Consider the following 27,287-nt stretch of genomic DNA (forward strand, 5'->3'; position numbering starts at 1 on the left):
CTAATCCTAAGAAAAACAGACAAACCCATGTTGGGGACAGTCTGCCGGATACCTCTCCAGTGCTACTGAAGGCTATCATGGTCATGAAAAGAGAAAACAGACCAGAGGAGACTAGGAGACATGACAAGTAAATATAATGTACTGGATTGGATCTTAGAACAGAAAAAGGATATTAATGGGAAAATGAGAAATCCAAAAAGTCTGGAGTTTAGTTAATAGTGATATAAATGTCAGTTTCTTAGGTTTGACAAATGTACCTGGCAATGTAAGATGTTAACAATGGGGAACTAGGTGAGGAGTATACAAGAACTCTGTACTGTCTTTGCAGCTTTTCTGTAAATCAGTATTATTCTAAAAGAAAATTTACTTATAAAACATTACAAGATTGAGCATCTGCACATCCTTCTAGGGAGATTTATAGACTTTATACCTCCTATTCATGATCCAAAAATATTTAAGTCCCACTGTCCAAGGCTTCCTACTGCTTTCCTTAACCACTACTTTCTAAGTACTCTGCCTCCTTCCTCCTATGTCACCCACACCTTCTCAAAAAACAAGATTTAACTAGGGCCTGGGGAAGGGAAGAATGCGGAATTATTTTCTAATGGGTTCAGTTTCAGTGTGGGAAGATGAAAAATATTCTGGAGATGGGTGATGGTGATAACAATGGGAATAAATGCCACAGAACTGTACACTTAAAAGTGGTTAAAATGATACATTTTATGTTATGTATATTTTACAATTTTAAAAATAAAGGAATGGGTACTGATACATGCTATAACATAGATAAACCTTACAAAACATTACCTTAAGTGAAAGAAGGCAGACACAAAATACCACCTATTATGTAATTCCCTTAACAATGCTCCAAAATTGACTATAGCAACAGTTTTACATATCTGTGAATATATTAAAAACTACTGAAATGTACACTTTAAATGGGTAAATTGTATGGTAGGTGAATTATATCTCAATAAAGCTACTGAAATATTTTAACTGGTTTTAAATCTAGGATCACATTTATTTGACCTCTGAAGACCTTAAGTGACATCCTATAAATTCTGGAGCCACACTCTGCTGATGTGCTAAAAAAATGAACAAATAAATGAAAGACTGGGGTTTACAATGGCTAGCAGGGAAGATCAGAAAAATCTGTGGCTAGGCATGGTGGCTCTCCAGTCATGACGCAAGAACAAAGGCAAGATGATAAAACACACTAGGTTGAGGTTGATCAGAAACTTTTATTTGGTCCTTATCATTTATTAAGCAACCTACAAAATCATTTTTGATATCTCTACCACAAGCAGCAGCAGCTGCATCCAGGCCAGAAATGGAAGACACAAGTAGTGGAAGACCTTATAAAGAAAAGCTAACCGGTGAGATCTCTGCTTATCCAGGCTTAGGTGAAGGCAGAACAGGAAAAGTGTGTAAGTCCAGTATTTCAAAGACTCTTCTTCAAAGCTGAGACCTGCAGAGGGCCTAGCTGAAGGATGCAGGTACAGGCTCACAAAACTGCCCAGGCTCAGCAATCAATCCAAAGTACCTAAAAACACAAAGAGCAATGTTGAAAGCAAGGTGCCTCGAGAGCTGGATGAATGTAGCAAACTGGGCAAAGTTAAGTGGCAGCTGCTTTGGTACTGGCAGTTCTTCTAAGACCAAAATGCTCATTTTGAGGAATATCCATCCAAAAGATCCTTGGGGAAGAACATGTCATTACAGAGGCTGGGCAGTTGGGTCTGGAGAGTTCAATTTAGATGTGGGAAAAGGGCTAAGAAATTGTGTTGGTTAATGAGCATCTGTGGAGACTACAACAAGGGGTGAGTGATACAAAATAAATAAGTTTTCTAAGCAGAGTGTATAATCTTTGAAAAAGTTCCAGGTCAAGATGGGAAACTGGGGACTTCCCTGGTGGCACAGTGGTTAAGAATCCTCCTGCCATTGTAGAGGACATGGGTTCGATACCTGGTCTGGGAAGATCCCACATGCCATGGAGCAAATAAGCCCGTGTGCCACTACTACTAAGCCTGCACTCTAGAACCTGAGAGCCACAACTACTGAGCCCATATGCTGCAACTACTGAAGCCCACATGCCAGATCCCACGCTCCGCAACAAGACAAGCCACCACCATGAGAAGCCTGCGCACCACAACAAAGAGTAGCCTCCACTCGCCGCAACTAGAGAAAGCCTGCACGAAGCAATGAAGACCCAATGCAGCCAAAAATAAAATTTTTTTTAAACTTTAAAAAAAGATGGGAAACTGGACCCTCAAGTTTGTATGCCCTCCCATGCAAGATTCCACGTGAAAGGAAAAAAATCTTTTAACAGGTATATAAATCTACAACAAAGAGATTTGGTTGAAACAAAAAATTGACTGACAGAAATCTGACTGAAGTGTGTTTATAAATAGGGCAGAGGAAAATAAGCCTACAATAAACAGAGGGGGGTGCAGCAGAGGTGGGAACCCATCTAACTAGAAAACTCATGGGGAGGATCTAGACTGACACCAAAAATGACAGAAAGAGATGCAAGGCTAACATGGGTAATGACTCGAGGGTCTATATGAGAAACAGTTGACCACATCTCCTCACAACCCTCCCAGTGTGCAGCACTACCAGAAAACAAGCATTTAAACTAAATCTAACTTGAAAAAAAATCAGCAGGCTCTCTTCTAAAGAACTAAATGAATTATCTGGAGAACAAGCGGCTTCTGAAAATTCCAGCTTCCCACAGTCAAGTTTTCTGCAATTCTGGCCTTTGGAGGCCCCCAACATAACATCTGGTCCCACCCGCTACCCACACTAAAGTAAAACTGCAAGGCAATAACCACCCTCCATACACATACATACACAGGTTCCAAAGAGCTTTCTTATTCCCTCATTCTAAAATAGAATAAAAATTACATGGCATTTGAAGAAAGCCTATCCAGTAAAAGGAAAGATTTGAAAGAATAATGCAGGGAAAAGAACACGTAAGAAAAGAACAAAACAAAGCAAAAAAACTTCAAAATTTTTTTAATAGCCTCTGCTTTTGATAATGTCAAATTTCTGCTGATACCAACTGATAGAACTGATTAATCTATTTTTAAAAAGAAAATCCTTCAGGCATTAAATAGGCCTCAAGAAAAGGCAAACCCAAAATCTAGAGAAGGCAAAAACACAAAGAAAACCCAGCCTCCAAAACTGCTTTTACCTCAGGGGAATCTGCCAATCCAAAAGAGAGCTGAAAAACATTTGCGATTTTGGCTAAGCAAATGAAGGGTCAAATCTGAGAATCTGCCCAAGTGGAAAGGTTTGATAATTTCCCCCTTTCTAAAAGCTGGATTCCCAAAAGGCTACACCCTCAGAGTAAGGCTGAACTAGAATTAAATCAGTCCCCTCACAGACCTGCCATCACAGTTGATATCACCACAGTGATCAAGGAATCCTCAAGTCTTAGATTCAAAAAGGAGGTTCTGCACTGATACATGCCCCTAGGTGTCCTGCAGAAGCAAATGAAAATCTTTGAAGAAAGGTCTCATTATACTGGCCTCAAATAATATCCAACAAATTATTTTTTCAAATATTAATACAATGACAAATATACCAAGATAGGGCTTCCCTGGTGGCACAGTGGTTGAGAGTCTGCCTGCCAATGCAGGGGACACAGGTTCGTGCCCCAGTCTGGGAAGATCCCATATGCCGCGGAGCGGCTAGGCACGTGAGCCATGGCCACTGAGCCTACGCGTCTAGAGCCTGTGCTCCGCAACGGGAGAGGTCACAACAGTGAGAGGCCCGCGTACTGCAACAATATATATATATACACTAAGATAACTAAGCAAATAGAAAAAGACCATGAGACAGTACCAACAAAAACAATAGACAGAAAAGTAAATAAATAAGCCAGGCTTAAAAGGCTTTGGATATTAGATTGGACACAGACTATAAACAATTGTACATACTACATTTAGTGAAATAAAAGACAAGTTTCAAAACATCTGCAGCAAATACAAACTAACAAAATATATTTGAAAAATAACTAAATGGAATTCACAGAAAATGAAAAATACAAAAACAAGAACTGAAACTAATAAATCAACAGGAAAGTTTAAAGGAGACAAGACTACTGAACAGAGAATTAATAAAATGGAAGGTCAGAAAAATTACATATAATACATCATGGAGTGGCAAAATGATGGTTGACTTTTAGCATACATTTAATGTGAATCCCAGAGAGAAAGGAGAAAGAAAAACAGAAAGGAGAGACAAAGAGACTTCTCCAGGACAGATGAAAGACATCAATCCATAGATTTAAAAAGCCTAAGCACTTGCTGCCGCCACCAAGAAGCCTGTGTGTGAACACAGGTTATTATCCACAACCCCCTTCCGGGGAGCCTGTGCAGCCCGCCACTGCCAGGGTCCCGGGATGCAGGGACAACTCCCCCGGGAGAACGCATGGCGCACTTCAGGCTGGTGCAACGTCACGCCGGCCTCTGCCCCTGCAGGCTCGCCCCACATTCCATTCCCCTCTCTCCCCCCAGCCTGAGTGAGCCAGAGCCCCCGATTCAGCGACTCCTTTAACCCCGTCCTGTCTGAGCGAAGAACAGATGCCCTCCAGTGACCTACACGCAGAGGCGGGGCCAAATCCAAAGCTGAGCCCCTGGGAGCTGTGAGAACAAAGAAGAGAAAGAGAAATCTCTCCCAGCAGCCTCAGAAGCAGCGGATTAAAGCTCCACAATCAACTTGATGTACCCTGTATCTGTGGAATACATGAATAGACAACGAATCATAACCAAATAGAGGAGGTGGACTTTGAGAGCAAGATTTAAGATTTTTTCCCCTTTTCCTCTTTTTGTGAATGTGTATGTGTATGCTTCTGTGTGAGATATTGTCTGTATAGCTTTGCTTCCACCATTTGTCTTAGGGTTCTATCCGTCTGTTGTTTTTGTTTATTTTTAATTTTTTTTTCCTTAATAATTATTTTTTTATTTTAATAACTTTATTATATTTTATCTTATTTTATTTTACTTTATGTTTCTTTCTTTTTTTCCTTCCTTCCCTCCTTCCTTCCTCCCTCCCTCCCTCTCTCCCTTCTTTCTTTCTTTCTCTCTTTCTTTCTTTCTTTCTTTCTACTTCTTCTCCCTTTTATTCTAAGTCATTTGGATGAAAGGTTCTTGGTGCTGCAGCCAGGAGTCAGTGCTGTGCCTCTGAGGTGGGAGAGCCACCCTCAGGACACTGGTCCACAACAGACCTCCCAGCTCCACATAATAACGAACGGCGAAAATCTCCCAGAGATCTCCATCTCAACACCAGCACCCAGCTTCACTCAACGACCAGCAAGCTACAGTGCTGGACACCCTATGGCAAAAAACTAGCAAGATAGGAACACAACCCCACCCATTAGCAGAGAGGCTGTCTAAAATCATAATAAGTCCACAGACACCCCAAAACACACCACCAGATGTGGACCTGCCCACCAGAGAGACAAGATCCAGCCTCATCACCAGAACACAGGCACTAGTCCCCTCCACCAGGAAGCCTTCACAACCCACTGAAACAAACTTAGCCACTGGGGACAGACACCAAACACAACAGGAACTACGAACCTGCAGCCTGCAAAAAGGAGACCCCAAACACAGTAAGATAAGCAAAATGAGAAGACAGAAAAACACACAGCAGATGAAGGAACAAGATAAAAACCCACAAGGCCTAAAAAATGAAGAGGAAATAGGCAGTCTACCTGAAAAAGAATTCAGAATAATGATAGTAAAGATGATCCAAAATCTTGGAAACAGAATGGACAAAATGCAAGAAACATTTAACAAGGACCTAGAAGAACTAAAGATGAAACAAGCAATGATGAACAACACAATAAATGAAATTAAAAATACTCTAGAAGGGATCAATAGCAGAATACTGAGGCAGAAGAACGGATAAGTAACCTGGAAGATAAAATAGTGGAAATAACTACTGCAGAGCAGAATAAAGAAAAAAGAATGAAAAGAACTGAGGACAGACTCAGAGACCTCTGGGACAACATTAAACACACCAACATTTGAATTATAGGGGTTCCAGAATAAGAAGAGAAAAAGAAAAGGACTGAGAAAATATTTCAAGAGATTACTGTTGACAACTTCCCTAATATGGGAAAGGAAATAGTTAATCAAGTCCAGAAAGCACAGAGAGTCCCATATAGGATAAATCCAAAGAGAAATAACCAAGACACATATTAATCAAACTGTCAAAAATGAAATACAAAGAAAACAATTAAAAGCAGCAAGGGAAAAACAACAAATAACACACAAGGGAATCCCAATAAGGTTAACAGCTGATCTTTCAGCAGAAACTCTGCAAGCCAGAAGGGACTGGCAGGACATATTTAAAGTGATGATGGAGAAAAACCTGCAACCAAGATTACTCTACCCAGCAAAGATCTCATGCAGATTTGATGGAAAAATTAAAATCTTTACAGACAAGCAAAACCTGAGAGCGTTCAGCACCACCAAACCAGCTTTACAACAACTGCTAAAGGAACTTCTCTAGGCAAGAAACACAAGAGAAGGAATAGACCTACAATGACGAACCCAAAACAATTAAGAAAATGGGAATAGGAACATACATATCGATGATTACCTTAAATGTTAATGGATTAAATGCTCCCACCAAAGACACAGATTGGCTGAATGGATACAAAAACAAGACCCATATATTTGCTGTCTACAAGAGACCCACTTCAGACCTAGAGATACATACAGACTGAAAGGGGATGGAAAAAGGTATTTCATGCTAATGAAAACCAAAAGAAAGCTGGAGTAGCAATTCTCATACCAGACAAAATAGACTTTAAAATAAAGACTATTAGAAGAGACAAAAAAGGACACTATATAATGATCAAGGAATCGACCCAAGAAGAAGATATAACAATTGTAAATATTTATGCCCCAACATAGGAGCACCTCAATACATAAGGCAAATACTAACAGCCATAAAAGGGGAAATCGACAGTAACACATTCATACTAGGGGACTTTAACACCTCACTTTCACCAATGGACAGATCATCCAAAATGAAAATAAATAAGGAAACACAAGCTTTAAATGATACATTAAACAAGATGAACTTAATTGATATTTATAGGACATTCCATCCAAAAACAACAGAATACACATTTTTTTCAAGTGTTCATGGAACATTCTCCAGGATAGATCATATCTTGGATCACAAGTCAAGCCTTGGTAAATTTAAGAAAACTGAAATTGTTTCAAGTATCTTTTCCGACCACAACGTTATGAGACTAGATATCAATTACAGGAAAAGATCTGTAAAAAATACAAACACATGGAGGCTAAACAATACACTACTTAATAACGAAGTGATCACTGAAGACATCGAACAGGAAATCAAAAAATACCCAGAAACAAATGACAATGGAGACATAACAACCCAAAATCTATGGAATGTGCAAAAGCAGTTCTAAGAGAGAAGTTTATAGCAATACAATCCTAACTTAAGAAACAGGAAACATCTCGAATAAACAACATAACCTTGCACCTAAAGCAATTAGGGTAAAGAAGAACAAAAAAAACCCAAAGTTAGCAGAAGGAAAGAAATCATAAAAATCAGATCAGAAATAAATGAAAAAGAAATGAAGGAAATGAGAACAAATATCAATAAAATTAAAAGCTGGTTCTTAGAGAAGATAAACAAAATTGATAAACCATTAGTCAGACTCATCAAGAAAAAAAGGGAGAAGACTCAAATCAATAGAATTAGAAATGAAAAAGAAGTAACAACTGACACTGCAGAAATACAAAAGATCATGAGAGATTACTACAAGCAACTCTAAAATGGACAATCTGGAAGAAATGGACAAATTCTTAGAAATGCACAACCTGCCAAGTCAGAATCAGGAAGAAATAGATAATAGGAACAGACCAAACACAAGCACTGAAATTGAAACTGTGATTAAAAATCTTCCAACAAACAAAAGCCCAGGACCAAATGGCTTCACAGGCAAATTCTATCAAAAATTTAGAGAAGAGCTAACACCTATCCTTCTCAAATTCTTCCAAAATATAGCAGAGGGCACTCCCAAACTCATTCTACGAGGCCACCATCACCCTGATACCAAAACCAGACAAGGATGTCACAAAGAAAGAAAACTACAGGCCAATATCACTGATGAACATAGATGCAAAAATCCTCAACAAAATACTAGCAAACAGAATCCAACAGCACATTAAAAGGATAATACACCATGATCAAGTGGGGTTTATTCCAGGAATGCAAGGATTCTTCAATATACGCAAATCAATCAACGTGATACACCATATTAACAAACTGAAGGAGAAACACCATATGATCATCTCAATAGATGCAGAGAAAGCTTTTGACAAAATTCAACACCCATTTATGATAAAAACCCTGCAGAAAGTACGCATAGAGGGAACTTTCCTCAACATAATAAAGGCCATATATGACAAACCCACAGCCAACGACATCCTCAATGGTGAAAAACTGAAAGCATTTCCACTAAGCTCAGGAACAAGACAAGGTTGCCCACTCTCACCACTCTTATTCAACATAGTTTTGGAAGTTTTAGCCACAGCAATCAGAGAAGAAAAGGAAATAAAATGAATTCAAATCGGAAAAGAAGAAGTAAAGATGTCACTGTTTTCAGATGACATGATACTATACATGGAGAATCCTAAGATGCTACCAGAAAACTACTAGAGCTAATCAATTAATTTGGTAAAGTAGCAGAATACAAAATTAATGCACGAAATCTCTGGCATTCCTATACACTAAGGATGAATAATCTGAAAGTGAAATCAAGAAAACACTCCCATTTACCATTGCAACAAAAAATAAAATATCTAGGATAAACCTAGTTAAGGAGACAAAAGACCTGTATGCAGAAAATTATAAGACACTGATGAAAGAAATTAAAGATGATACAAATAGATGGAGAGATATACCATGTTCGTGGATTGGAAGAATCAACATTGTGAAAATGACTCTACTACCCAAAGCAATCTACAGATTCAATGCAATCCCTATCAAACTATCACTGGTATTTTTCACAGAACTAGAACAAAAAATTTCACAATTTGTATGGAAACACAAAAGACCCCGAATAGCCAAAGCAATCTTGAGAATGAAAAACGGAGCTGGAGGAAACAGGCTCCCTGACCTCAGACTATACTACAAAGCTACAGTAATCAAGATAGTATAGTACTGGCACAAAAACCTAAAGATAAATCAATGGAACAGGATAGAAAGCCCAGAGATAAACCCAAGCACATATGGTCACCTTATCCTTGATAAAGGAGTCAGGAATGTACAGTGGAGAAAGGACAGCCTCTTCAATAAGTTGTGCTGGGAAAACTGGACAGCTACATGTAAAAGTATGAGATTAGATCACTCCCTAACACCGTATACAAAAATAAGCTCAAAATGGATTACAAACCTAAATGTAAGGCCAGAAACTATCAAACTCTTAGAGGAAAACATAGGCAGAATACTCTATGACATAAATCACAGCAAGATCCTTTTTGAGCCACCTCCTAGAGAAATGGAAATAAAAAAATAAAAATAAACAAATGGGACCTAATGAAACTTCACAGCTTTTGCACAGCAAAGGAAACCGTAAACAAGACCAAAAGACAACCCTCAGAATGGGAGAAAATATTTGCAAATGAAGCAACTGACAATGGATTAATCTCCAAAATTTATAAGCAGCTCATGCAGCCCAATAACAAAAAAACAAACAACTCAATCCAAAAATGGGCAGAAGACCTAAACAGACATTTCTCCAAAGAAGATATACAGACTGCCAACAAACACATGAAAGAATGCTCAACTTCATTAATCATTAGAGAAATGCAAATCAAAACTACAATGAGATATCATCTCACACCTGTCAGAATGGTCATCATCAAAAAATCTAGAAACAATAAATGCTGGAGAGGGTGTGGAGAAAAGGGAACCCTCTTGCACTGTTGGTGGGAATGTAAATTGATACAGCCACTGTGGAGAACAGTATGGAGGTTCCTCAAAAAACTAAAAATAGAACTACCATATGACCCAGCAATCCCACTACTGGGCATATACCCTGAGAAAACCATAATTCAAAAAGAGTCACGTACCAAAATGTTCATTGCAGCTCTACTTACTATAGCCCGGAGATGGAAACAACCTAAGTGCCCATCATCGGATGAATGGATAAAGAAGATGTGGCACATATAAACAATGGAATATTACTCAGCCATGAAAAGAAACGAAATTGAGCTATTTGTAATGAGGTGGATAGACCTAGAGTCTGTCATACAGAGTGAAGTAAGTCAGAAAGAAAAAGACAAATACCATATGCTAACACATATATATGGAATTTAAGAAAAAAAAAATGTCATGAAGAACCTAGCGGTAAGGCAGGAATAAAGACGCAGACCTCCTAGAGAACGGACTTGAGGTTATGGGGAGGGGGAAGGGTTAGCGGAGACAGGGCGAGAGAGAGTCATGGACATATACACACTAACAAACGTAGTAAGGTAGATAGCTAGTGGGAAGCAGCCGCATGGCACAGGGATATTGGCTCGGTGCTTTGTGACAGCCTGGAGGGGTGGGATAGGGAGGGTGGGACGGAGGGAGACGCAAGAGGGAAGACATATGGGAACATATGTTTATGTATGACTGATTCACTCTGTTATAAAGCAGAAACTAACACACCATTGTAAAGCAAATATACCCCAATAAAGATGTTAAAAAAAAAAAAATAATGACCTTAAATGTCAATGGACTAAATGCTCCAATCATAAGCATAGGGTGGCTGACTGGATGAAAAAACAATACCTATCTATTATGCTGCTTACAAGAGACCCACCTCAAAGCTTCAGACATACACAGACTGAAAGTGTGGGGATGGAAAAAGATATTTCATGCAAACGGAAATAACAAGCAAGCTGGGGTAGCAATAGTCCTCTCAGACAAAATAGCCTTTAAAACAAAGTCTATAACAAAAGACAAAGAAGGGCATTATATAATGATAAAGGGATCAATACAAAGATAGGATGTAACATTCAATAACATATGCAACTAATATAGGAGTACCTAGTACATAAAGCAAACAGTAACAGACATAAAGGGAGAAATTGAGAGTAATACAATAGTAGTAGGGGACTTTGACACCCCACTTACATCAATGGACAGATCATCCAGATACAAAGTCAATAAGGAAACTGTGGTCATAAATGACATATTAGACCAGTTAACTTAAAAGATACCTACAGGATATTCCACCCAAAAACAACAGAATACACAGTCTTTTCAAATGCACAAAGAATGTTCTCCAGGACAGATCACATGCCAGTTAACTAAACAAGTCTCAACAAATTTAAGAGGGTAGAAATTATATCAAGCATTTTTTCCCACCACAATGGTGTGAAACCAGAAATCAATCACAGGATGAAAAATGGGGAAAATACAAACATGCGGAGACTAAACATATGCTACTAAAAAACCAATGGGTCACTGAAGAAATCCAAGAGAAAATCAGAAACTACCTGAAGACAAATAAAAATGGAAACACAATTTTCCAAAATCTATGGGATGCAGCAAAAGCAGTTCTAAGAGAAAAGTTTGGAGCAACAGAGGCCTACCTTGAGAAATGAGAAAAATCTCAAACAACGTAACCTACCACCTAAAAGAATTAGAAGAAAAAGGACAAAGCCGAAAGTCAGCAGAACAAAGGTAACAATAAAGATCAGAGAGGAAAAAAATGAAACAGAGAAACATAAAATGATAGAAAGATCAATGAAACCAAGAGCTGGTTTTTTGAAAAGATAAACAAAATTGAAGTCTTCAGTCAACTCATCAAGAAAACATGAGGATCCAAATAAACAAAATAAGAGATACAAAAAAATCATAAGAGGCTACTACCAACAGTTATATGCCAACAAATTGGGCGATCCAGAAGAAAGGGATACATTTCTAGAAACAGACAACATTCCAAGACTGAATGAGAAAGAAATAGATAATCTGAACAGCTGGACCACCAGTAGTGAAACTGAACTATTAATCAAAAAACACCCAGCAAACAAAACTCCAGGACCAGATGGCTTCACAGAGAAGTTCTACCAAACATATAAAGAAGAGCTAGTACCTATCCTTCTCAAACTATTCCAAAAACCTGGAGGATGAAACACTCCCAAATTCATCCTACAGTAAGACCACCATTACCCTGATACCAAAACCAAAGAAACTACAAACAAAAAAATTACAGGCCAATTATCACTGATGAATATAAATGCAAACACCCTCAACAAAATACTAGCAAACCAAATCCAATAATATATTTAAAAAGGATCATACAACATGATCAAGTAGAATTTATTCCAGGGATGCAAGGATAATTCAATATTCACAAATCAATCAATGTGATACACCACATTAACAAAAGGAAAGACAAAAACCACATGACCATCTTAATAGACGCAGAAAAAACATTTAACAAAATCCTACACCCTTTTATGATAAAAACACTCATCAATGTTGTTCCTACCAGACTGGCAAAAATCAAACCCTGATAATACCAAGTGTTGGTGAGAATGAGGAACAATGGGAACTGTCATACACTGCTGATAGAGATGTGAATCAGGTATACAAGATGTTTGGCAGTATCCAAAAAAGATATACATATTCTATGCCATACTCATTTCATAAGGAAAGGCTTAAAAAAGAATATATATATACACATACATATTTGCATTAAAATACCCAGAAGATTACACAAGAGACTAATAACTGCTACGTGAAGGGAGGGGACCTATATAAGGGATTAAAGGACAGAGAGGGTAGAGGAAGACTGTTCACAATACCATTTTTCAACTTCTACGTTCAACCTATATAGCATGGAAGATCTAATTATGATAAGGAGGTATGTTTTCAGCCTTGACACAAAGTGAGAGCTAGAAGTGAGCTAAAAATGGGAAAGGAAGGAATAAGAGAACTAACAGTCATACCTTACAAAGTGAGGAGCCAACAAAAAAAAAACATATTTTAGTATGTTATATAAATTGTAAAGGTAACAAAGGAACTAAAAATAATGATAAAACTACAAAAAATGAGAAAGGAGGGAAGGGACGGAGAGGGTAGTATAGGTTAGCCAAACCTTCGTTTATCATATTAGGAAGTCAAAACATAAGATCTACAGTTGATAAATGAACAACAAAGCATATTATTCAGAAATATAAGAAACCATCTGAAAAGCTAAAAACAGAAATAATAAAAGGATGAGGGCCATTTCATTATAAGTCGTTAGGTAACTATTTCACTTTTAAACAGGAATATATACTGACTCAATTAAAAAGAAAAAAAATTTCACTTAGAACATACACATCTAAGGACATAAGAACATTTATTTTACCAGGTACAAAATAATATAATACTGACTAAATCCAAGGGGGCTAAAATGACCAAAATTCAGATCTACTAATGTAGAATAGAGCAGAGGGATTCAACTACTCAGATTATTGAATCCAAAGATGAAAATGAACACATCCACCACTCATTAAATGGCCATTTATTAAAAATCCAAGCCAAGCACTATGCATGGTATAGGCTAAAGTGGAAAACTTTGTTAAGTTCTCTCCACTTCTATTCCTAGCACCCTCCAATTTATCATCCTGGCACCAGAAGTTGGCAGTTTTATGTCTTTAAACAGAAATTTGATCCCATTGCTCATCTCTTTGAAAAGATGGTAATTAAAAATAAACAGGTAGGAGTGCTCACTTCAGCAGTACACTTACTAAAATTGTAACGATACAGGGAAGGTTAGCATGGTCGCTGTGCAAGGATGACACACAAATTCATGAAGTATTCCATATTTAAAAATAAAAATAAACAGGTAGGGGCTTCCCTGGTGGCACAGTGATTGAGAGTCCGCCTGCCGATGCAGGGAACGCGGGTGCGTGCCCCGGTCCGGGAAGATCCCACATGCCACGGAGCGGCTAGGCCCGTGAGCCATGGCCGCTGAGCCTGCGCGTCCGGAGCCTGTGCTCCGCAATAGGAGAGGCCACAACAGTGAGGGTCCCGCGTAACGCAAAAAAAAAAAAAAAAAAAAAAAACAGGTAGAGTTAGGCTCCAAACATTTTTGATTGAGGAACTGATAGGATGTCAGTCACAAGAAATTGTCTGCCTTAGGTAGGCAGCTAACAAGTTATTTTTAAGAGAAATGAGTAATCAGAAAAGAGACTTAAAAAAGATCTACAAATTAAGAGAATACTCAATAATCTAGGCTCAAAGCTAGCCATGGGAATATATCTTAAAAGACATTTAAAAGAATATATCAACAGGGCCAGGGGCCTAGGTTGATTACAGATGCAGAACAAAGGAGTAAAAATAGTGAAATAAATAATTCAAGAAAAGATTTCTGAAAGTAATGAGGCTTCAGGGAGATAGTTGAGAACATCCTGGTGTGATAAAGGTGAGAATGAACTGAAGGTGCACGGCTTTCGCAAAGCTCTTCAATCAGAATATATGTAGGGAATAGTAAGCTGATCAGATTTAGGAATTAAGTAGGAGAGAGAGCTCTAAGAGAAGTTAGTTAAAATGAGGTATCTCAAATATTTTCTATTTCAATGACAAGATTTAGTTAGTATACAAGAATTAATCTAAAATTCCTAAGAACAAATAGATACAGGCCAGAATAGAATCTCACTGCGGCAAAATAATCACTTTACACAGACTGCTGAAGAAGAAAAAAGAACAAGAAGCAACCCTTTAAATGTTGGCAATCATTTCTGATCCCTAGCATTATGATGAGGGGTAAGATTTATATCTAAGAATGGAGATCAAAGTAAGAATCAAACTTCTGAATCCACCTAACTACACTGGGGTCTTTATAGTCCCTTCCATTTTTTTATGGTTAAGCAGTTTTCAGGAAGAAGTTCTAACTACCCAAGGGAATTTGAATTAGAATTTGTTTTTCCTATCTTAATAGGAAATGGGGAGAAAATTATTCCTACATGAACAAGGAAGAACCAGGCCATCGGTTTTATAAGGTTTTGAAGTCAGATCGTTAGCATGGGAAAGACAGGTGGAAATGATTACCCCGTGATAGAGAACTCACCTTCCAGGAAAGCAAATTCATCCACAGCTTCTATTGCATTATCTGAAACACAAGGTAAAGGGACACCTGACTAACTCCGGTTATTTGGGCATCAACCTCTTACAAAAGCACAACCCACAGTGAAGGGCATGAGGCTTTATGCAAATTAGGGCATTTATAAAATTTGTCCCTTGCTATCTTGAGATCCATATCTACTCCACCACCAAATCTTACGTATCAGCTGTCTCTCTGAGAGTAAGAAAATAAGAAAAGCCTGGTTAAATACTGCTCACTGAGGGGAACATCTTTGCTCTGAAAGTCATCAGAGAAGTGTTGCCTATACAGAAGGGAAAGCGAGATTATGGTATATGAAAGCTTACAGATGTTCTAGGGTTACCAGCTAAAAAGAAGAGTCAGAAATCAAACCTCTACTTTCTAGGTGAATAAAAAACAGTCAAGCCTGGTACAATATGGCAGAAGGTATAAAGGGGTCTAGTTAGCTTTGGCAACATCTAGACTCCTTCGGTTCTCTGTCCCAGCACCTCTCCAGCCACCCAAAGCAGACTTTCAAAAGGTAGGGTTTTCTGGCACTGTGGCAGCCCAAGAGAAAACATCGTAGGAAGATACCTGTGGCACCGCTCATCTTACAGTGATGCCGTCTTAAACAGTGTAAGGGAAAACCTCAACCAGCCCTCTCTTGTCTGCCCCCAGATCCAAGATACCAAAGTGACACTCTACCCAAATCTCTCCTCTGAAGGGTTTTCCTCTTCCCCTGTTGAGCACAACAGTAGGCATCTTTTGCAATGGTTTCCACAAACAGTTCCTGTGAAGAAAAGCAGAAAAAAAATTTAAAAAACAATAAAAGTTATAATAAACCAAAATTGAAAAAACAAAACAACCAAGCAGAGTTGTATGGATGAATTCTAGTACAATTCTTGTGTGTGCTTCTGTTGGCGGTGGGGGAACGGACAGGGGTGAAAGAGAGGTTCTCAGGGAAGCTGAAGGTTCTCCTGGACTTCATAATAGTCCCCTTCCCCCTCCTGCAGTCGCCCATGACACATCCGTCCCTCCCTCACTTGTAGATCCACCACACTCATTTACTTGAGGTTCCTACAAGTTCAGTGTTAGACTGGAGATGCAAATTAAAGTCGTGTTCAGGCCCTCAAGAAGAGGTAGGTATGTTAGCAAACCAGTACAACCACTTTACGCGACGCTTTTTCCGTCCTCCCTTCCTATGCTCACACCTCAGAATCCGGCCCCAGAACCTCTCTCACCTCCCGGTGCTCAGCACACCCCGCCCCACATCCTCTTCTGGCTCCCCGCGTTCCCCAAACCTGGACCAAAGGCTCGCTAAGCCCCGCCCTTCGGAAAGGCCCCGAGCCCCGCCCCTCGCCAGGCACCCCCGCCACCCCATTGTGCCCCGGCCGCACCGCGGCTCGTGCCAGAATGAAGATGGCTTCCTGTCCTGCGAGCGTCACGTCGGGGTCCGCCTTCACCAAGGCCTTCACTCGCGCCAGAGGCAGCCTCGAGAGACGAGCCCCGGGCGCACTCGTCGGGGCATGGGGCTGCGGAGCCGCTGCGTCCCCACCGGTGCCCTCCTCCTCCTGGAAAGCCCCGTTTCCAGTCGCCACAGCCGCCATCCACGCCCCGAGCCTGCTGCGCGCGCAGCCGCCGACTGTGTGCACGCAAGCGGTGCCGGCCCCCTCCTCGCGCGCGCTGGAAGCCACGCCCCCTACGGGCGCGTGACTCCGCCCCTCACGCGGCGGGGCGCCAGACTTTTTGCCGCTCGCAGCGCCTCTGGGGGTCTGGTGGCCTGTCTTGCCGTCACAGATGACTCTGACGCGCCATCCTGCCTAGTTGAGCCCTCTTTTGAGAAATTTGATTGTAAAAGTAAACACAGCAGTAATAGAAATATATACAGGAGAAACTTGAACAAGTTTACGTGCTACTGGAAGAGACAGTAAAGTAGAGCAATAAAAATGTAGGAGGGGGCTTCCCTGGTGGCGCTAGTGGTTGAGAATCTGCCTGCCAATGCAGGGGATACGGGTTCGAGCCCGGGTCTGGGAAGATCCCACATGCTGCAGAGCAACTGGGCCCATTGAGCCACAACTACTGAGCCTGCGCGTCTGGATCGTGTGCTCCGCCACAAAAGAGGCCGCGACAGTGAGAGGCCCGCGCACCGCGATGAAGAGTGGCCCCCACTCGCCGCAACTACAGAAAGCTCTTGCACAGTAAACGAAGACCCAACACAGCCAAAAATAAATTAATTAATTATTTTTTTTAAATGTAGGAGGGAAAAGAAACAAGTTATGGACATCATTTCAACAATTCTTCCCTCTTTCTCGTGACAAAACCTCATCTATATCAGTTAGGGTCCAATTAAGAGAAAGAAACCGCACAGGGTTTGAGCAGGGAAAGTAATTTGAACAAGAAAGTTTAATATAAAAGTTCCTACCTTTAATAGGGAATTGACTATTAAGGGGCAAAGAAAAGTCTAAAGAATAGAGGAATTGCATGTATGTTCCCAGGGCTGGGGTAGAAAACCCAAGGATGGAATGAACATGGGAGAGCACCCCCTCCCAGCAGAGCTGAGATCAAGATCTTGTTGCAGAGGGCCAGCCACGACTCACTGAAGTGTCCGCTGGCAAGACTCATGGGCAATTCACTTTCCTGGGGTGCTTTGGAAAGATGCCTAAGGAGAGGTGCTACACACTGGTGGCCACTGTGCACTACAAAAACCTGCTCCCAAAACACACTGGGACCAGGAAATGCCCCTTTTTGTCCTCTAGTGCTCTCTACTGATACAGCATAACATCCTAACATCATAATCATCGGGCTGAGGAGAAACGTTCTGACATCACCAGCAAGCAATGAAGATGGACCTGGAGCTAAGACACAATAGGCTGATAGCAGCACACCACACCCGGTTAAATCGAATCCTATGCCTATACTACAGTGACACCCATGCAGCTGTATGTGGATAGAGACAACAACAGAAAACGTCAACAACAAAAACCAAACCAACAACAAAAAAAACCAAGTCTTACCAGTCTTGTCCTCAGTCTCAAGTGAAAATGAAGGGAAACAACAACCCCACCACATTCTGCTCACTTGCCTACTCACCAGATGATTATTTGACACCTTCTCCTCAATCCACTTGGCTCTCTCTGCTGATGATATCGGTTGCTATTTCACAGAGAAAATAGAAGCACTGAGAATGGAGCTTCCGCCGGCTCTCATCACTATGCCTATACACCTAACAGTACCTACACCCAGGTGCTCTGCCTTCCCACCTGCCACTGGACTGAAATGTCATTGCTCCTCTCCAAAGCCATCACCTCCACGTTTGTCCATTAGATTCCTAACCCTTCTTACCTTCTCAAGGAAATCACTCTGGCATCTCTTTTCTCTCTCTTGCTTTTGCTCCCTTGCTGTCTTTCTCTCCCTCTGCTGAACCATTCCTATCAGCATACATCTTTTTTTTTTTTTTTTTTTTTAGAACTTTGTATATACCCCTTTATTAGCTTCTGGAATGGATGTTGCTGGGGAGAACTGTTAGAGGAGATTGATTTTTTTTTTTTTGCCTTATAGAAGCAAAAATGTAGAAAGTACATTACATGTATTACATTACATGTAATGTTATGTAATATATATTTTACATACTATTGTACATATATGCATATACACATATACATTAACACGTGGGTTTTGATATGTATACATCAATTTTTGTTTTACTATTGTGTGTTTTTTCAGTATACAGATTTACTTCATCATTTAAGGAATAATTTTTGTTTTTATGATAGGGTTTTTTGTGGGGTTTGGGGGGGTTTTAAATTTTATTTATTTATTTATTTTATTTATTTGGTTGTGCCAGGTCTTAGTTGCAGCATGTGAACCCTTAGTTGCAACATATATGCAGGATCTAGTTCCCCGAACAGGGATAGAACCCGGGCCCCCTGCATTGGGAGCGTGGAGTCCTAACCACTGCGCCACCAGGGAAGTCCCTATGGTGTTTTTAATGGTTGAATATCTTTTCAGGGATACTAGTTATCCCCAAGTTAGATCATCTTTGTCCTCCATGTTGATTGCCTTGTAATTGTTTTGATTTTGTTCTTTTTTCATTCATTGTGGTTACGTTAAGCCTTTGTTTCATGTCAGTAATTCATTTTATACCTGTGTTTATCTGCTTTCTTTTGTTTCTAATTTACTTATCAGTTTTATAATAATGGCATCTCGGCTCTTAATTTGCTTCCATAGCTATATAAACAGCAATTTAGTCTCATTCTGTTTTTTCATCATTTGCCATCTAGGTTCTTGTTTTAAGTCTTATTAAAATTTTAAATCACATGAAGCACTTGTGGGCAATTTTCCTATTTCACAGAGCATGTTTTCTTCCAGATGGGGTTCTTCAACTGTCTTTTGTACACCACCTTCCATTCTTTTAATATTTTACTTTAGCATATTTGTACATTAGCCATACTCTTTTGTTATTTTTAAAAATGTTGCCTGTACTTAATGGGAGAAGTTCTAGTTAGTCTTCTACTTGCTTGATATAACATAAATGAATTTTCCATGACTCCTTATAATCTACTTGTCCTTTTTGAGTAGTGGTGGGTCCAGTATTTTTTTTAATTTACATCTTTATTGGAATATAATTGCTTTACATTGTTGTGTTAGTTGCTGCTGTATAACAAAGTGAATCAGCTGTACATATACATATATCCCCATATCCCCTCCCTCTTGCATCTCCCTCCAACCCTCCCTATCCCACCCCTCTAGGTGGTCACAAAGCACTGAGCTGATCTCCCTGTGCTATGCAGCTGCTTCCCCTAGCTATCTACCTTACGTTTGGTAGTGTATATGTGTCCATGCCACTCTCTCACTTCTTCCCAGCTTACCCTTCCCCCTCCGCATGTCTTCAAGTCCATTCTCTAGTAGGTCTGCGTCTTTATTCCTGTCCTGCCCCTAGGTTCTTCAGAACCATTTTTTTTTTAAGATTCCATATATATGTGTCAGCATACGGTATTTGTTTTTCACTTTCTGACTTACTTCACTCTGTATGACAGACTCTAGGTCCATCCACCTCACTACAAATAACTCAATTTCGTTCCATTTTATGGCTGAGTAATATTCCATTGTATATATGTGCCACACCTTCTTTATCCGTTCATCTGTCGATGGACACTTAGATTGCTTCCATTTCCTGGCTATTGTAAATAGAGCTGCAATGAACATTGTGGTACATGACTCTTTTCGAATTATGGTTTTCTCAGGGTATATGCCCAGAAGTGGGATTGCTGGGTCGTATGGTAGTTCTATTTATAGTTTTTTAAGGAACATCCAAACTGTTCTCCATAGTGGCTGTATCAGTTTACATTCCCACCAACAGTTCAAGAGTGTTCCCTTTTCTCCACACCCTCAACAACATTTATTGTTTGTAGATTTTTTGATGATGGCCATTCTGACTGGGGTGAGGTGCTACCTCATTGTAGTTCTGATTTGCATTTCTCTAATGATTAGTGATGTTGAGCATCCTTTCATGTGTTTGTTGGCAGTCTGTATATCTTCTTTGGAGAAATGTCTATTTAGGTCTTCTGCTCATTTTGGATTGGATTGTTTGTTTTTTTGATATTGAGTTGCATGAGCTGTTTGTATATTTTGGAGATTAATTCTTTGTCAGTTGCTTCATTTGCAAATATTTTCTCCCATTCTGAGGGTTGTCTTTTGGTCTTGTTTATGGTTTCCTTTGCTGTGCAAAAGCTTTGAAGTTTCATTAGGTCCCATTTGTTTACTTTTGTTTTTATTTCCATTTCTCTAGGAAGTGGGTCAGAAAGGGTCTTGCTGTGATTTATGTCATAGAGTGTTCTGCCTATGTTTTCCTCTAAGAGTTTTGTAGTGTCTGGCTTTACATTTAAGTCTTTAATCCATTTTGAGTTTATTTTTGTGTATGGTGTTAGGGCAGCATACATCTTCACAAAAAATTCGCTCTTGACTCTACACACTCCTGCAGCTTCTGCTTCATTACTTTATTTTTATTTTGAAAACATTTTTAAAATTTTTATTTATTTATTTTTATTTTTGGCTGTGTTGGGTCTTCTTGCTGTGTGCAGGCTTTCTCTAATTGCAGCGAGTGGGAGTTACTCTTCATTGTGGTGTGCGGGCTTCTCATCGCGGTGGCTTATCTTGTTGCGGAGCATGGGCTCTAGGCATGTGGGCTTCAGTAGTTGTGGCACATGGGCTCAGTAGTTGTGGCACACAGGCTTAGTTGCTCCACGGCATGTGGGATCTTCCTGGACCAGGGCTTAAACCTGTGTCCGCTGCATTGGCAGGTGGATTCTTAACCACTGTGCCACCAGGGAAGTCCCTTCTGCCTCATTTCTTTGCTCTTAATTGCAACAAAAGTCTTTTGCAAACTTATCTATATTCATTGTCTCCAATTTTTCCCTTTTTGCTCCCTTTTGCACTTATTCCAGTGAGGTATTTATCACCACCAGTCCACTGAGGCTGCATTTTCAAGATCACCAATGACCGGGCCACCCCTGATGTGCAGGAACTCGGAAAGATATTTTTTAAGGGCTCTTGTCTACCTAAACAATTTGATTTTAAAATGTATTTCAAAATTTATGGGCCCATGTGAAGTGTTGATATTTAATCAATGAAGATTTAGAATCATCAATAGAAGTATTTACATATTTGTTCATTGTATTAAGACTGCACATGAAGACTCTTCATAGAGTCCAGGCACCAATTATTCCTGTTCAGGTGCAGGAAACATCTTTTTATGCTCTTTTGGCTTATGTTACATCTCTCACAGTGAGAAAAAGGCAGCAACACAATAGCGATAGTAATTGCTCACAATGCCAGAGCTCTTTGAAACCTGTTTGTATTGAAACAGTATGGTTTTGGGTTTGGGTTTTTTGTTTGTTTTTTGTGCCTCTTCAGTCCTCTAATCCCATGTATTTAATTCTGGTTGTATCATTACTCATGACACTGCAACATGGATCATGGCATCTGTGCATACTCTCTCAAAGGGTGTCTCTGTGCTTCATTGATGATGACCAAAAAATGCAAGCCTTACCAAGCCTTGTATGCATGAAAGTATGAATGATAATCAATTTTCTGATTATGTTAAATTTTCTGCTTGAAATTTTATAATGTTAGCATAGAACAACACATCTTCAAACCACATATTCTCTTGAATTCTTTAGGCTGTAATCACTGCATTTTTAAAATGTAATCATTTTTAGTGTTGCCTGCAGTTCTGCTTCCAAACACTACCATCAACAGGGAGGAGAGGTAAGGAGACATGAATAGAGCAAGAAAAACAGTCCTGGTAAAACAAGAAATGTTTATTCCTTGTTGGGCATAGCTTAAGACTGACCTGGGAAAGCACACTATCACCATACCATTTGGAGGCAAGAGAGGACATTGGTTGGAAGAGCCTGTTGGCATTGCAACGCAATAGTCTTAAAAGCCTTCAGAGGAGGTATGCACATCCACCCCAGGAGGACTTTCTGATGTATGGTACAAAGCTTGAGGAGGGCAGGGGATGACAACCCACAGTGGCAAAGGGGTATACAGGGTAAAGAATGCCTGCCACTGTCCCACACCTTTGAGTGCTCTAAATCAGAGATGACACTATGGTTAGAACACAGATGGGTGACAGCTGAGGTATGGGCCCACACATGCAGCTCAAGTCTGAGTAGTGGCAGTGGGTCATTAGTAGCCCAGTGCCCTGTGTCTGATGTGAGAGTCACCCTAAATCAGTGTGTCAGTTCCATTCTGGTGACTCAATCTCACACAATTCCATATCAGCCAGTAGGAGCAATTTAGTTGCCAGGCTGCCCTCCCAGACCAGGGCCCAGCCAAGAGTCCTCAGAGGACCCTATTGGCACAAATCTTGGGGTTTCTCAAGACAACAGGTCAACCCTACAAGTGGAGTAGAGGTTGAGAGAGTGCCCCCACAGTGAAAGAAACCAAGGATTGGGGTCCACACATGTTCCTGTCTAAAGACAGGGGCTGTCATTTGTCCCCAACCCCTGGGGTCTACCATGACTAAGTGAGCCCTACTAGAAGAGGAGATCAGATAACCCCATTTATATTTTTCCACTTGCATTGTTGCCCAAGCTTTCTCTCCAGGGATCCTCATTTTTGTTCAAGACTTGACCTTACCCTTGATCACTTTAAGGCCCAGATATAAAATTCCTCATTGTGGGGTTTCCCTGGTGGCGCAGTGGTTGAGAGTCCACCTGCCGATGCAGGGGACATGGGTTCGTGCCCCAGTCCAGGAAGATCCACATGCCGCGGAGCGGCTGGGCCCATGAGCCATGGCCGCTGAGCCTGCACGTCCGAGCCTGTGCTCCGCAATGGGAGAGGCCACAACAGTGAGAGGCCCGTGTACCGCAAAAAAGAATAAAAATTTAAAAAAATTCCTCATTGTGAAGAATTAATTTTTATAGTCTTTGGAGATATATATCCCAATGATTCATTAGGAAGTTTGTTTTTTCCAAATATGCTATAGAGTCACAGAATTTCCAAGCTTGAAGGGATTTGAGACATTCATAAAATCATAGACAGTCAGATCTGGAGGAGCTTTAGGGTCATTCAGATCAATTCTTTGTTTCTGAATTCCCTCTTTCTAAGACTCCTTTCTTGGTTTCCATAGCATCCAATACCCTACTTTCCCTCCTATCTTTCTAGTCACTCTTTCTCAGTCTCCTTTGCAGGCTACTTTTTCCAGAGGTAAACCTTCATACTCTTCTGCTCACTCTAGATCCCTAGGTGAGCTCATCCAGGCCCATGGCTTTAAATACCATCTATATGCTAATGATTCCCAAATTTATATTTCCAGCCCCACTCTCTCCAAGAAGTTTCAAGCTCATATATCCAACTGTCTATTCCTTGCCACTAGTATATCTCTCAAACGTCTCAAACTTGAAACGCTTAAAAATGGACTCTAGAGTTTACCTTTCACACATATCAATGAGTTCCTCCCTTAGTATTCCAATCAAAGGAAATGACTCCACAGTCCATGTAGATACCAAAGCCTGAAACCCCAGAATCCTTATTCTTACTTACTTTCTTTTCCCTCAGTCTCACATCCAGTCTGTTAATAAATTCTTTCCATTCTTCCCACCTTCTTTCAAGTACATCTATTTCGCTTAATCTCCAATAACATTCTTATCCAAGCCATCATCATCTATATCTCCTCTGGACCACTCCAGTAGTGTTCTAACTGTTTTTCCCTGTTCCAATATCACCTCAATCCATGCTCTGTATAGCAACTGGAGGATTCTTTCAAGGTGTGAATTTAAATCTTGAATCATCGAATGATTCCCACTTACCCACAATAAATTCCAAACTCATTACTGCTTCAGATGGCTCTGTCACCTCTAACCTCATCTCATACAGCCCCTCTTGCTCACTGTGCTCCAGTATTGCTGGCCTATCATTGCCTTGAACACACCAAGCTTTTTCTACCCGCAGGGACTTCACATACTAAGACCTCTTCCTGGAATATTCTTCTACTAATTTCTTCTTTAGGTCATAGCTTGTCATGGTTTTAAACACATCTACAAATTCTTGGGCTTTAACCTATCAAAAGGTCGAATCTGATTTTCCCTCCCCTTGCTTCCAATGAATAAAATGCTGCAGAAGTGACCCTGTTTAAAGTGACTCTTGACTTCTAAAACTAGGTCAAAAAAGGTGATACAGCTTCCAACTTGGTTCTCTCTCGGGAGACTCACCCTTGGAACCCAGCCACCATGAAAGGAGCCACGTGGAGAGGCCACATGCATGTGTCTTAGCTGACCGCCCAGTTCAGGTCCCTAGCAACAGCCAGCATCAACTACTAGACATGTAAATGAGGAAGATTTCAGATGAGTCCAGTCCCCATCCTCCACGCTGCCCCAGTTGATGCTAGGTAGAACAGAGACATGCTCTACCAAGCCCCACCTAAATAACAGATTTGTGAGCAAAATAACAGCTACCATTGTTTTAAGCTGCTAAGTTTTGGGGTCGTTTGTTGCATAGCAATAGATGTCTGGAATACAGCCGATATGTCCCCTTCTCAGAACTGCCCTCCCTGACCATCCTATCTAAGTGTCTGCTGATTCCATCCACCACTAATAAATGATTAATCATTATTATTAACTTCAATGCCCAGCCTAGTGCCTGGCACATAGGAGGTGCTCAGTGAATATTTGTGGAATGATCGATTAAGTGAGTGGATACTCTTGTCACATTTGAAGCTATCAGTCATTAATAAGATGGAAGTTTGTTTAATCATTTGCAGGGTGGTAACATCAAACATCAACTCAGATAGAGGGAAGGGGAGTTACAGAGCATGCTCTCCTGGTGCTGCTGCATGGGCAGGGTGGGCAGACTTGATGGCCACCACTCAGGGGCCTAGATAACTAGAAGTCACTAGGGCCTGGGAAGTAGAGAGGGAGCCCCAAAGACACTAGTCCTGGTGTCGATGTAGCAGACAGTCTGCCTTATCTGCTATTGAGGAAACAAGTGACTCTCCTTGTTATTTGTTATGCCTGCCAGCACATGTCTTTCTCAGAGGTGGCATATTCCCAATTTGGAAAACAGAAGACAGGTGGACTGAGGCAGAAGAATTTCAGAGAATCATTCTTGCAAGAGATGCTTCACTTTGGCAGAGTTGATAATGACAAACCTCAGATGATTGAGTTTCAGGCTGGTTCCTGGGGGCCCTGTTCATTGCTTTCCACTCCAACTTGTGGTTTCCTTGGTGACAGGACAGCTGCTGGGCAGATGGTGGCTTTGGGACCACCTGACTAGCTTTGAAGCTAACTGACTCTGACAGCTTTGATTGGAATGAAAAGATTTAGGGTTCCTACCGGCTTTCTTAAATTAAACCCTCCCTCCTGGAGTGAGTTTGTTTATAGATGTTGCATTAGATTAAGGGATTTTCCTGTGACAAGAGAGTTCCTTTACCATAGATGTTGACTAGTTGGGGTTGCTGGCAGGTTTTCTGAGGTTGGGCTGAGCAGCCCAGCCAGGCAAGGCTACACCCTCATCTGTTCCCCCAAGCAATGCCTCTCAGTGGTGTGTACCAATCAGGTCTCAATAGGAAAACAGAAACCACACCAGTTATTTTGACAGAAAGAATTTAACCTAGGCAATAGGTGATACAAGTACTGGAGGCTGAAAAGGTAAAAAACGAATTTCAAGATAAACACAGAGGCAGTAGCTTCATCAGGCAGCTCCATCTCTGGGACTGCAGAGCAAGGGGAAGAGATTGGGGTCCTAATCCTTTAGGAGTTTGGCAGATGGGCTCTGCAGAGCTGGACCTCCAAGGAGGGGCAACTGCCTAGCATCTGTGAGGCTGGTGCTGGGAGTGTAGAAAAAATTGGAAACTGGAACACATTGCTATTAGAAAGAACAGTCATTGCTAGAGTTATGCTCATGGGAGCAAGAAGCAGTGAGGAAGGAGCGATTCCCTGCTCCCTCCTCCAGCCTTGTAACCCACCTTGTTGACAGAGCCTAACCTGGAGCTAGCTGGCCACAGAGAATTGTGGTTTTTAAAGTCACAGCCCCAGTGTCACAGAGTAGAGTGTAAAAGGGTGGGTCTGAGCTGAGAGACATTAGCTTCATAACCAGCACAGGATTCTGAACAAAAGGATCACAGTAGATGACAAGATAGAACACCCAGGCCACAAATACCCACACCTTCTCTTTCACTGGTGGAAATCACCCATGTTTACTTAGTTCTTTGCACATTACAGAGAACTTCTTACATTGTCTTATGTAAGACCTCCAGGATCCCAGCATGACATGTGAAGGAGGTGGGCTCTCCACAGATGGACACTGGGCCACACCCTGGCTGATGGTGGGGGCAGGGGGAAGGTGAAGTGGTAGCTGCTTACAAACTAACTCTAGAAAAGCAGAAATATGATGTTTCTTCACTTTGTTGTGCTTGTCAGTTTTAAGTCTTTTCCCAGTTCTGCCCACCACCACCATACTCTCTTAAGGTTCAGAGTTCTTGCATTTACAACCCTTCATTTTAGTGCCTAATATATCTTTTTTAAACTTTTCATATGGAGAAATTCAGTGAAAGGTAAAAGTAGATAGAAGAGTACAATGAACCCATATGTACCCATCACCCCAAACTTGTTCTATCCAAAATCCCATCTATTTCTCCCCTCCTGTGTTATTTTGAGGCAATCTCAAGTAT

General features: G+C 40.7%; 1 protein-coding gene and 1 non-coding gene across 4 annotated transcripts; one reads left to right on the forward strand and one right to left on the reverse strand.

Moving 5' to 3' along the window:
* Positions 1–1,221: 1,221 nt before the first annotated feature.
* On the reverse strand, positions 1,222–16,764 carry POLE4 (DNA polymerase epsilon 4, accessory subunit). 3 transcript variants are annotated; one of them, XM_033838274.2, is made up of 4 exons: positions 16,513–16,758; positions 15,821–15,905; positions 15,104–15,145; positions 1,222–1,543 (listed from the first exon to the last, which is right to left on the reverse strand). In XM_033838274.2, the coding sequence occupies exons 1-4, from the start codon at positions 16,720–16,722 to the stop codon at positions 1,530–1,532; spliced, it is 351 nt and encodes a 116-aa protein (XP_033694165.1). In that variant the 5' UTR covers positions 16,723–16,758; the 3' UTR covers positions 1,222–1,529. The 3 variants fall into 3 exon arrangements, with proteins under 3 accessions (XP_033694165.1, XP_033694166.1, XP_073647309.1); XM_073791208.1 differs by lacking the exon at positions 1,222–1,543 and adding an exon at positions 1,550–3,479 and having other exon boundaries at positions 16,513–16,764; XM_033838275.2 differs by lacking the exon at positions 15,104–15,145 and having other exon boundaries at positions 16,513–16,763.
* Positions 13,757–13,863, forward strand: LOC117307993 (U6 spliceosomal RNA). The gene has a single exon (XR_004521934.1). It is a non-coding gene; the product is annotated as a U6 spliceosomal RNA (small nuclear RNA).
* Positions 16,765–27,287: the final 10,523 nt, after the last annotated feature.

Source organism: Tursiops truncatus, chromosome 14 (assembly GCF_011762595.2).
Source record: "Tursiops truncatus isolate mTurTru1 chromosome 14, mTurTru1.mat.Y, whole genome shotgun sequence".
Taxonomy (NCBI): domain Eukaryota; kingdom Metazoa; phylum Chordata; class Mammalia; order Artiodactyla; family Delphinidae; genus Tursiops; species Tursiops truncatus.

Coding starts and splice junctions, on each gene's coding strand:
- POLE4 (XM_073791208.1), bottom strand. CDS start 16,722: ATGGCGGCTGTGGCGACTGGAAACGGGGCTTTCCAGGAGGAGGAGGGC. Junction 15,906..16,512: donor TCATTCTGGCACGAGCCGCG/GTGCGGCCGGGG, acceptor TTTTCTTCACAG/GAACTGTTTGTGGAAACCAT. Junction 15,146..15,820: donor CCTTCAGAGGAGAGATTTGG/GTAGAGTGTCAC, acceptor CTTGTGTTTCAG/ATAATGCAATAGAAGCTGTG.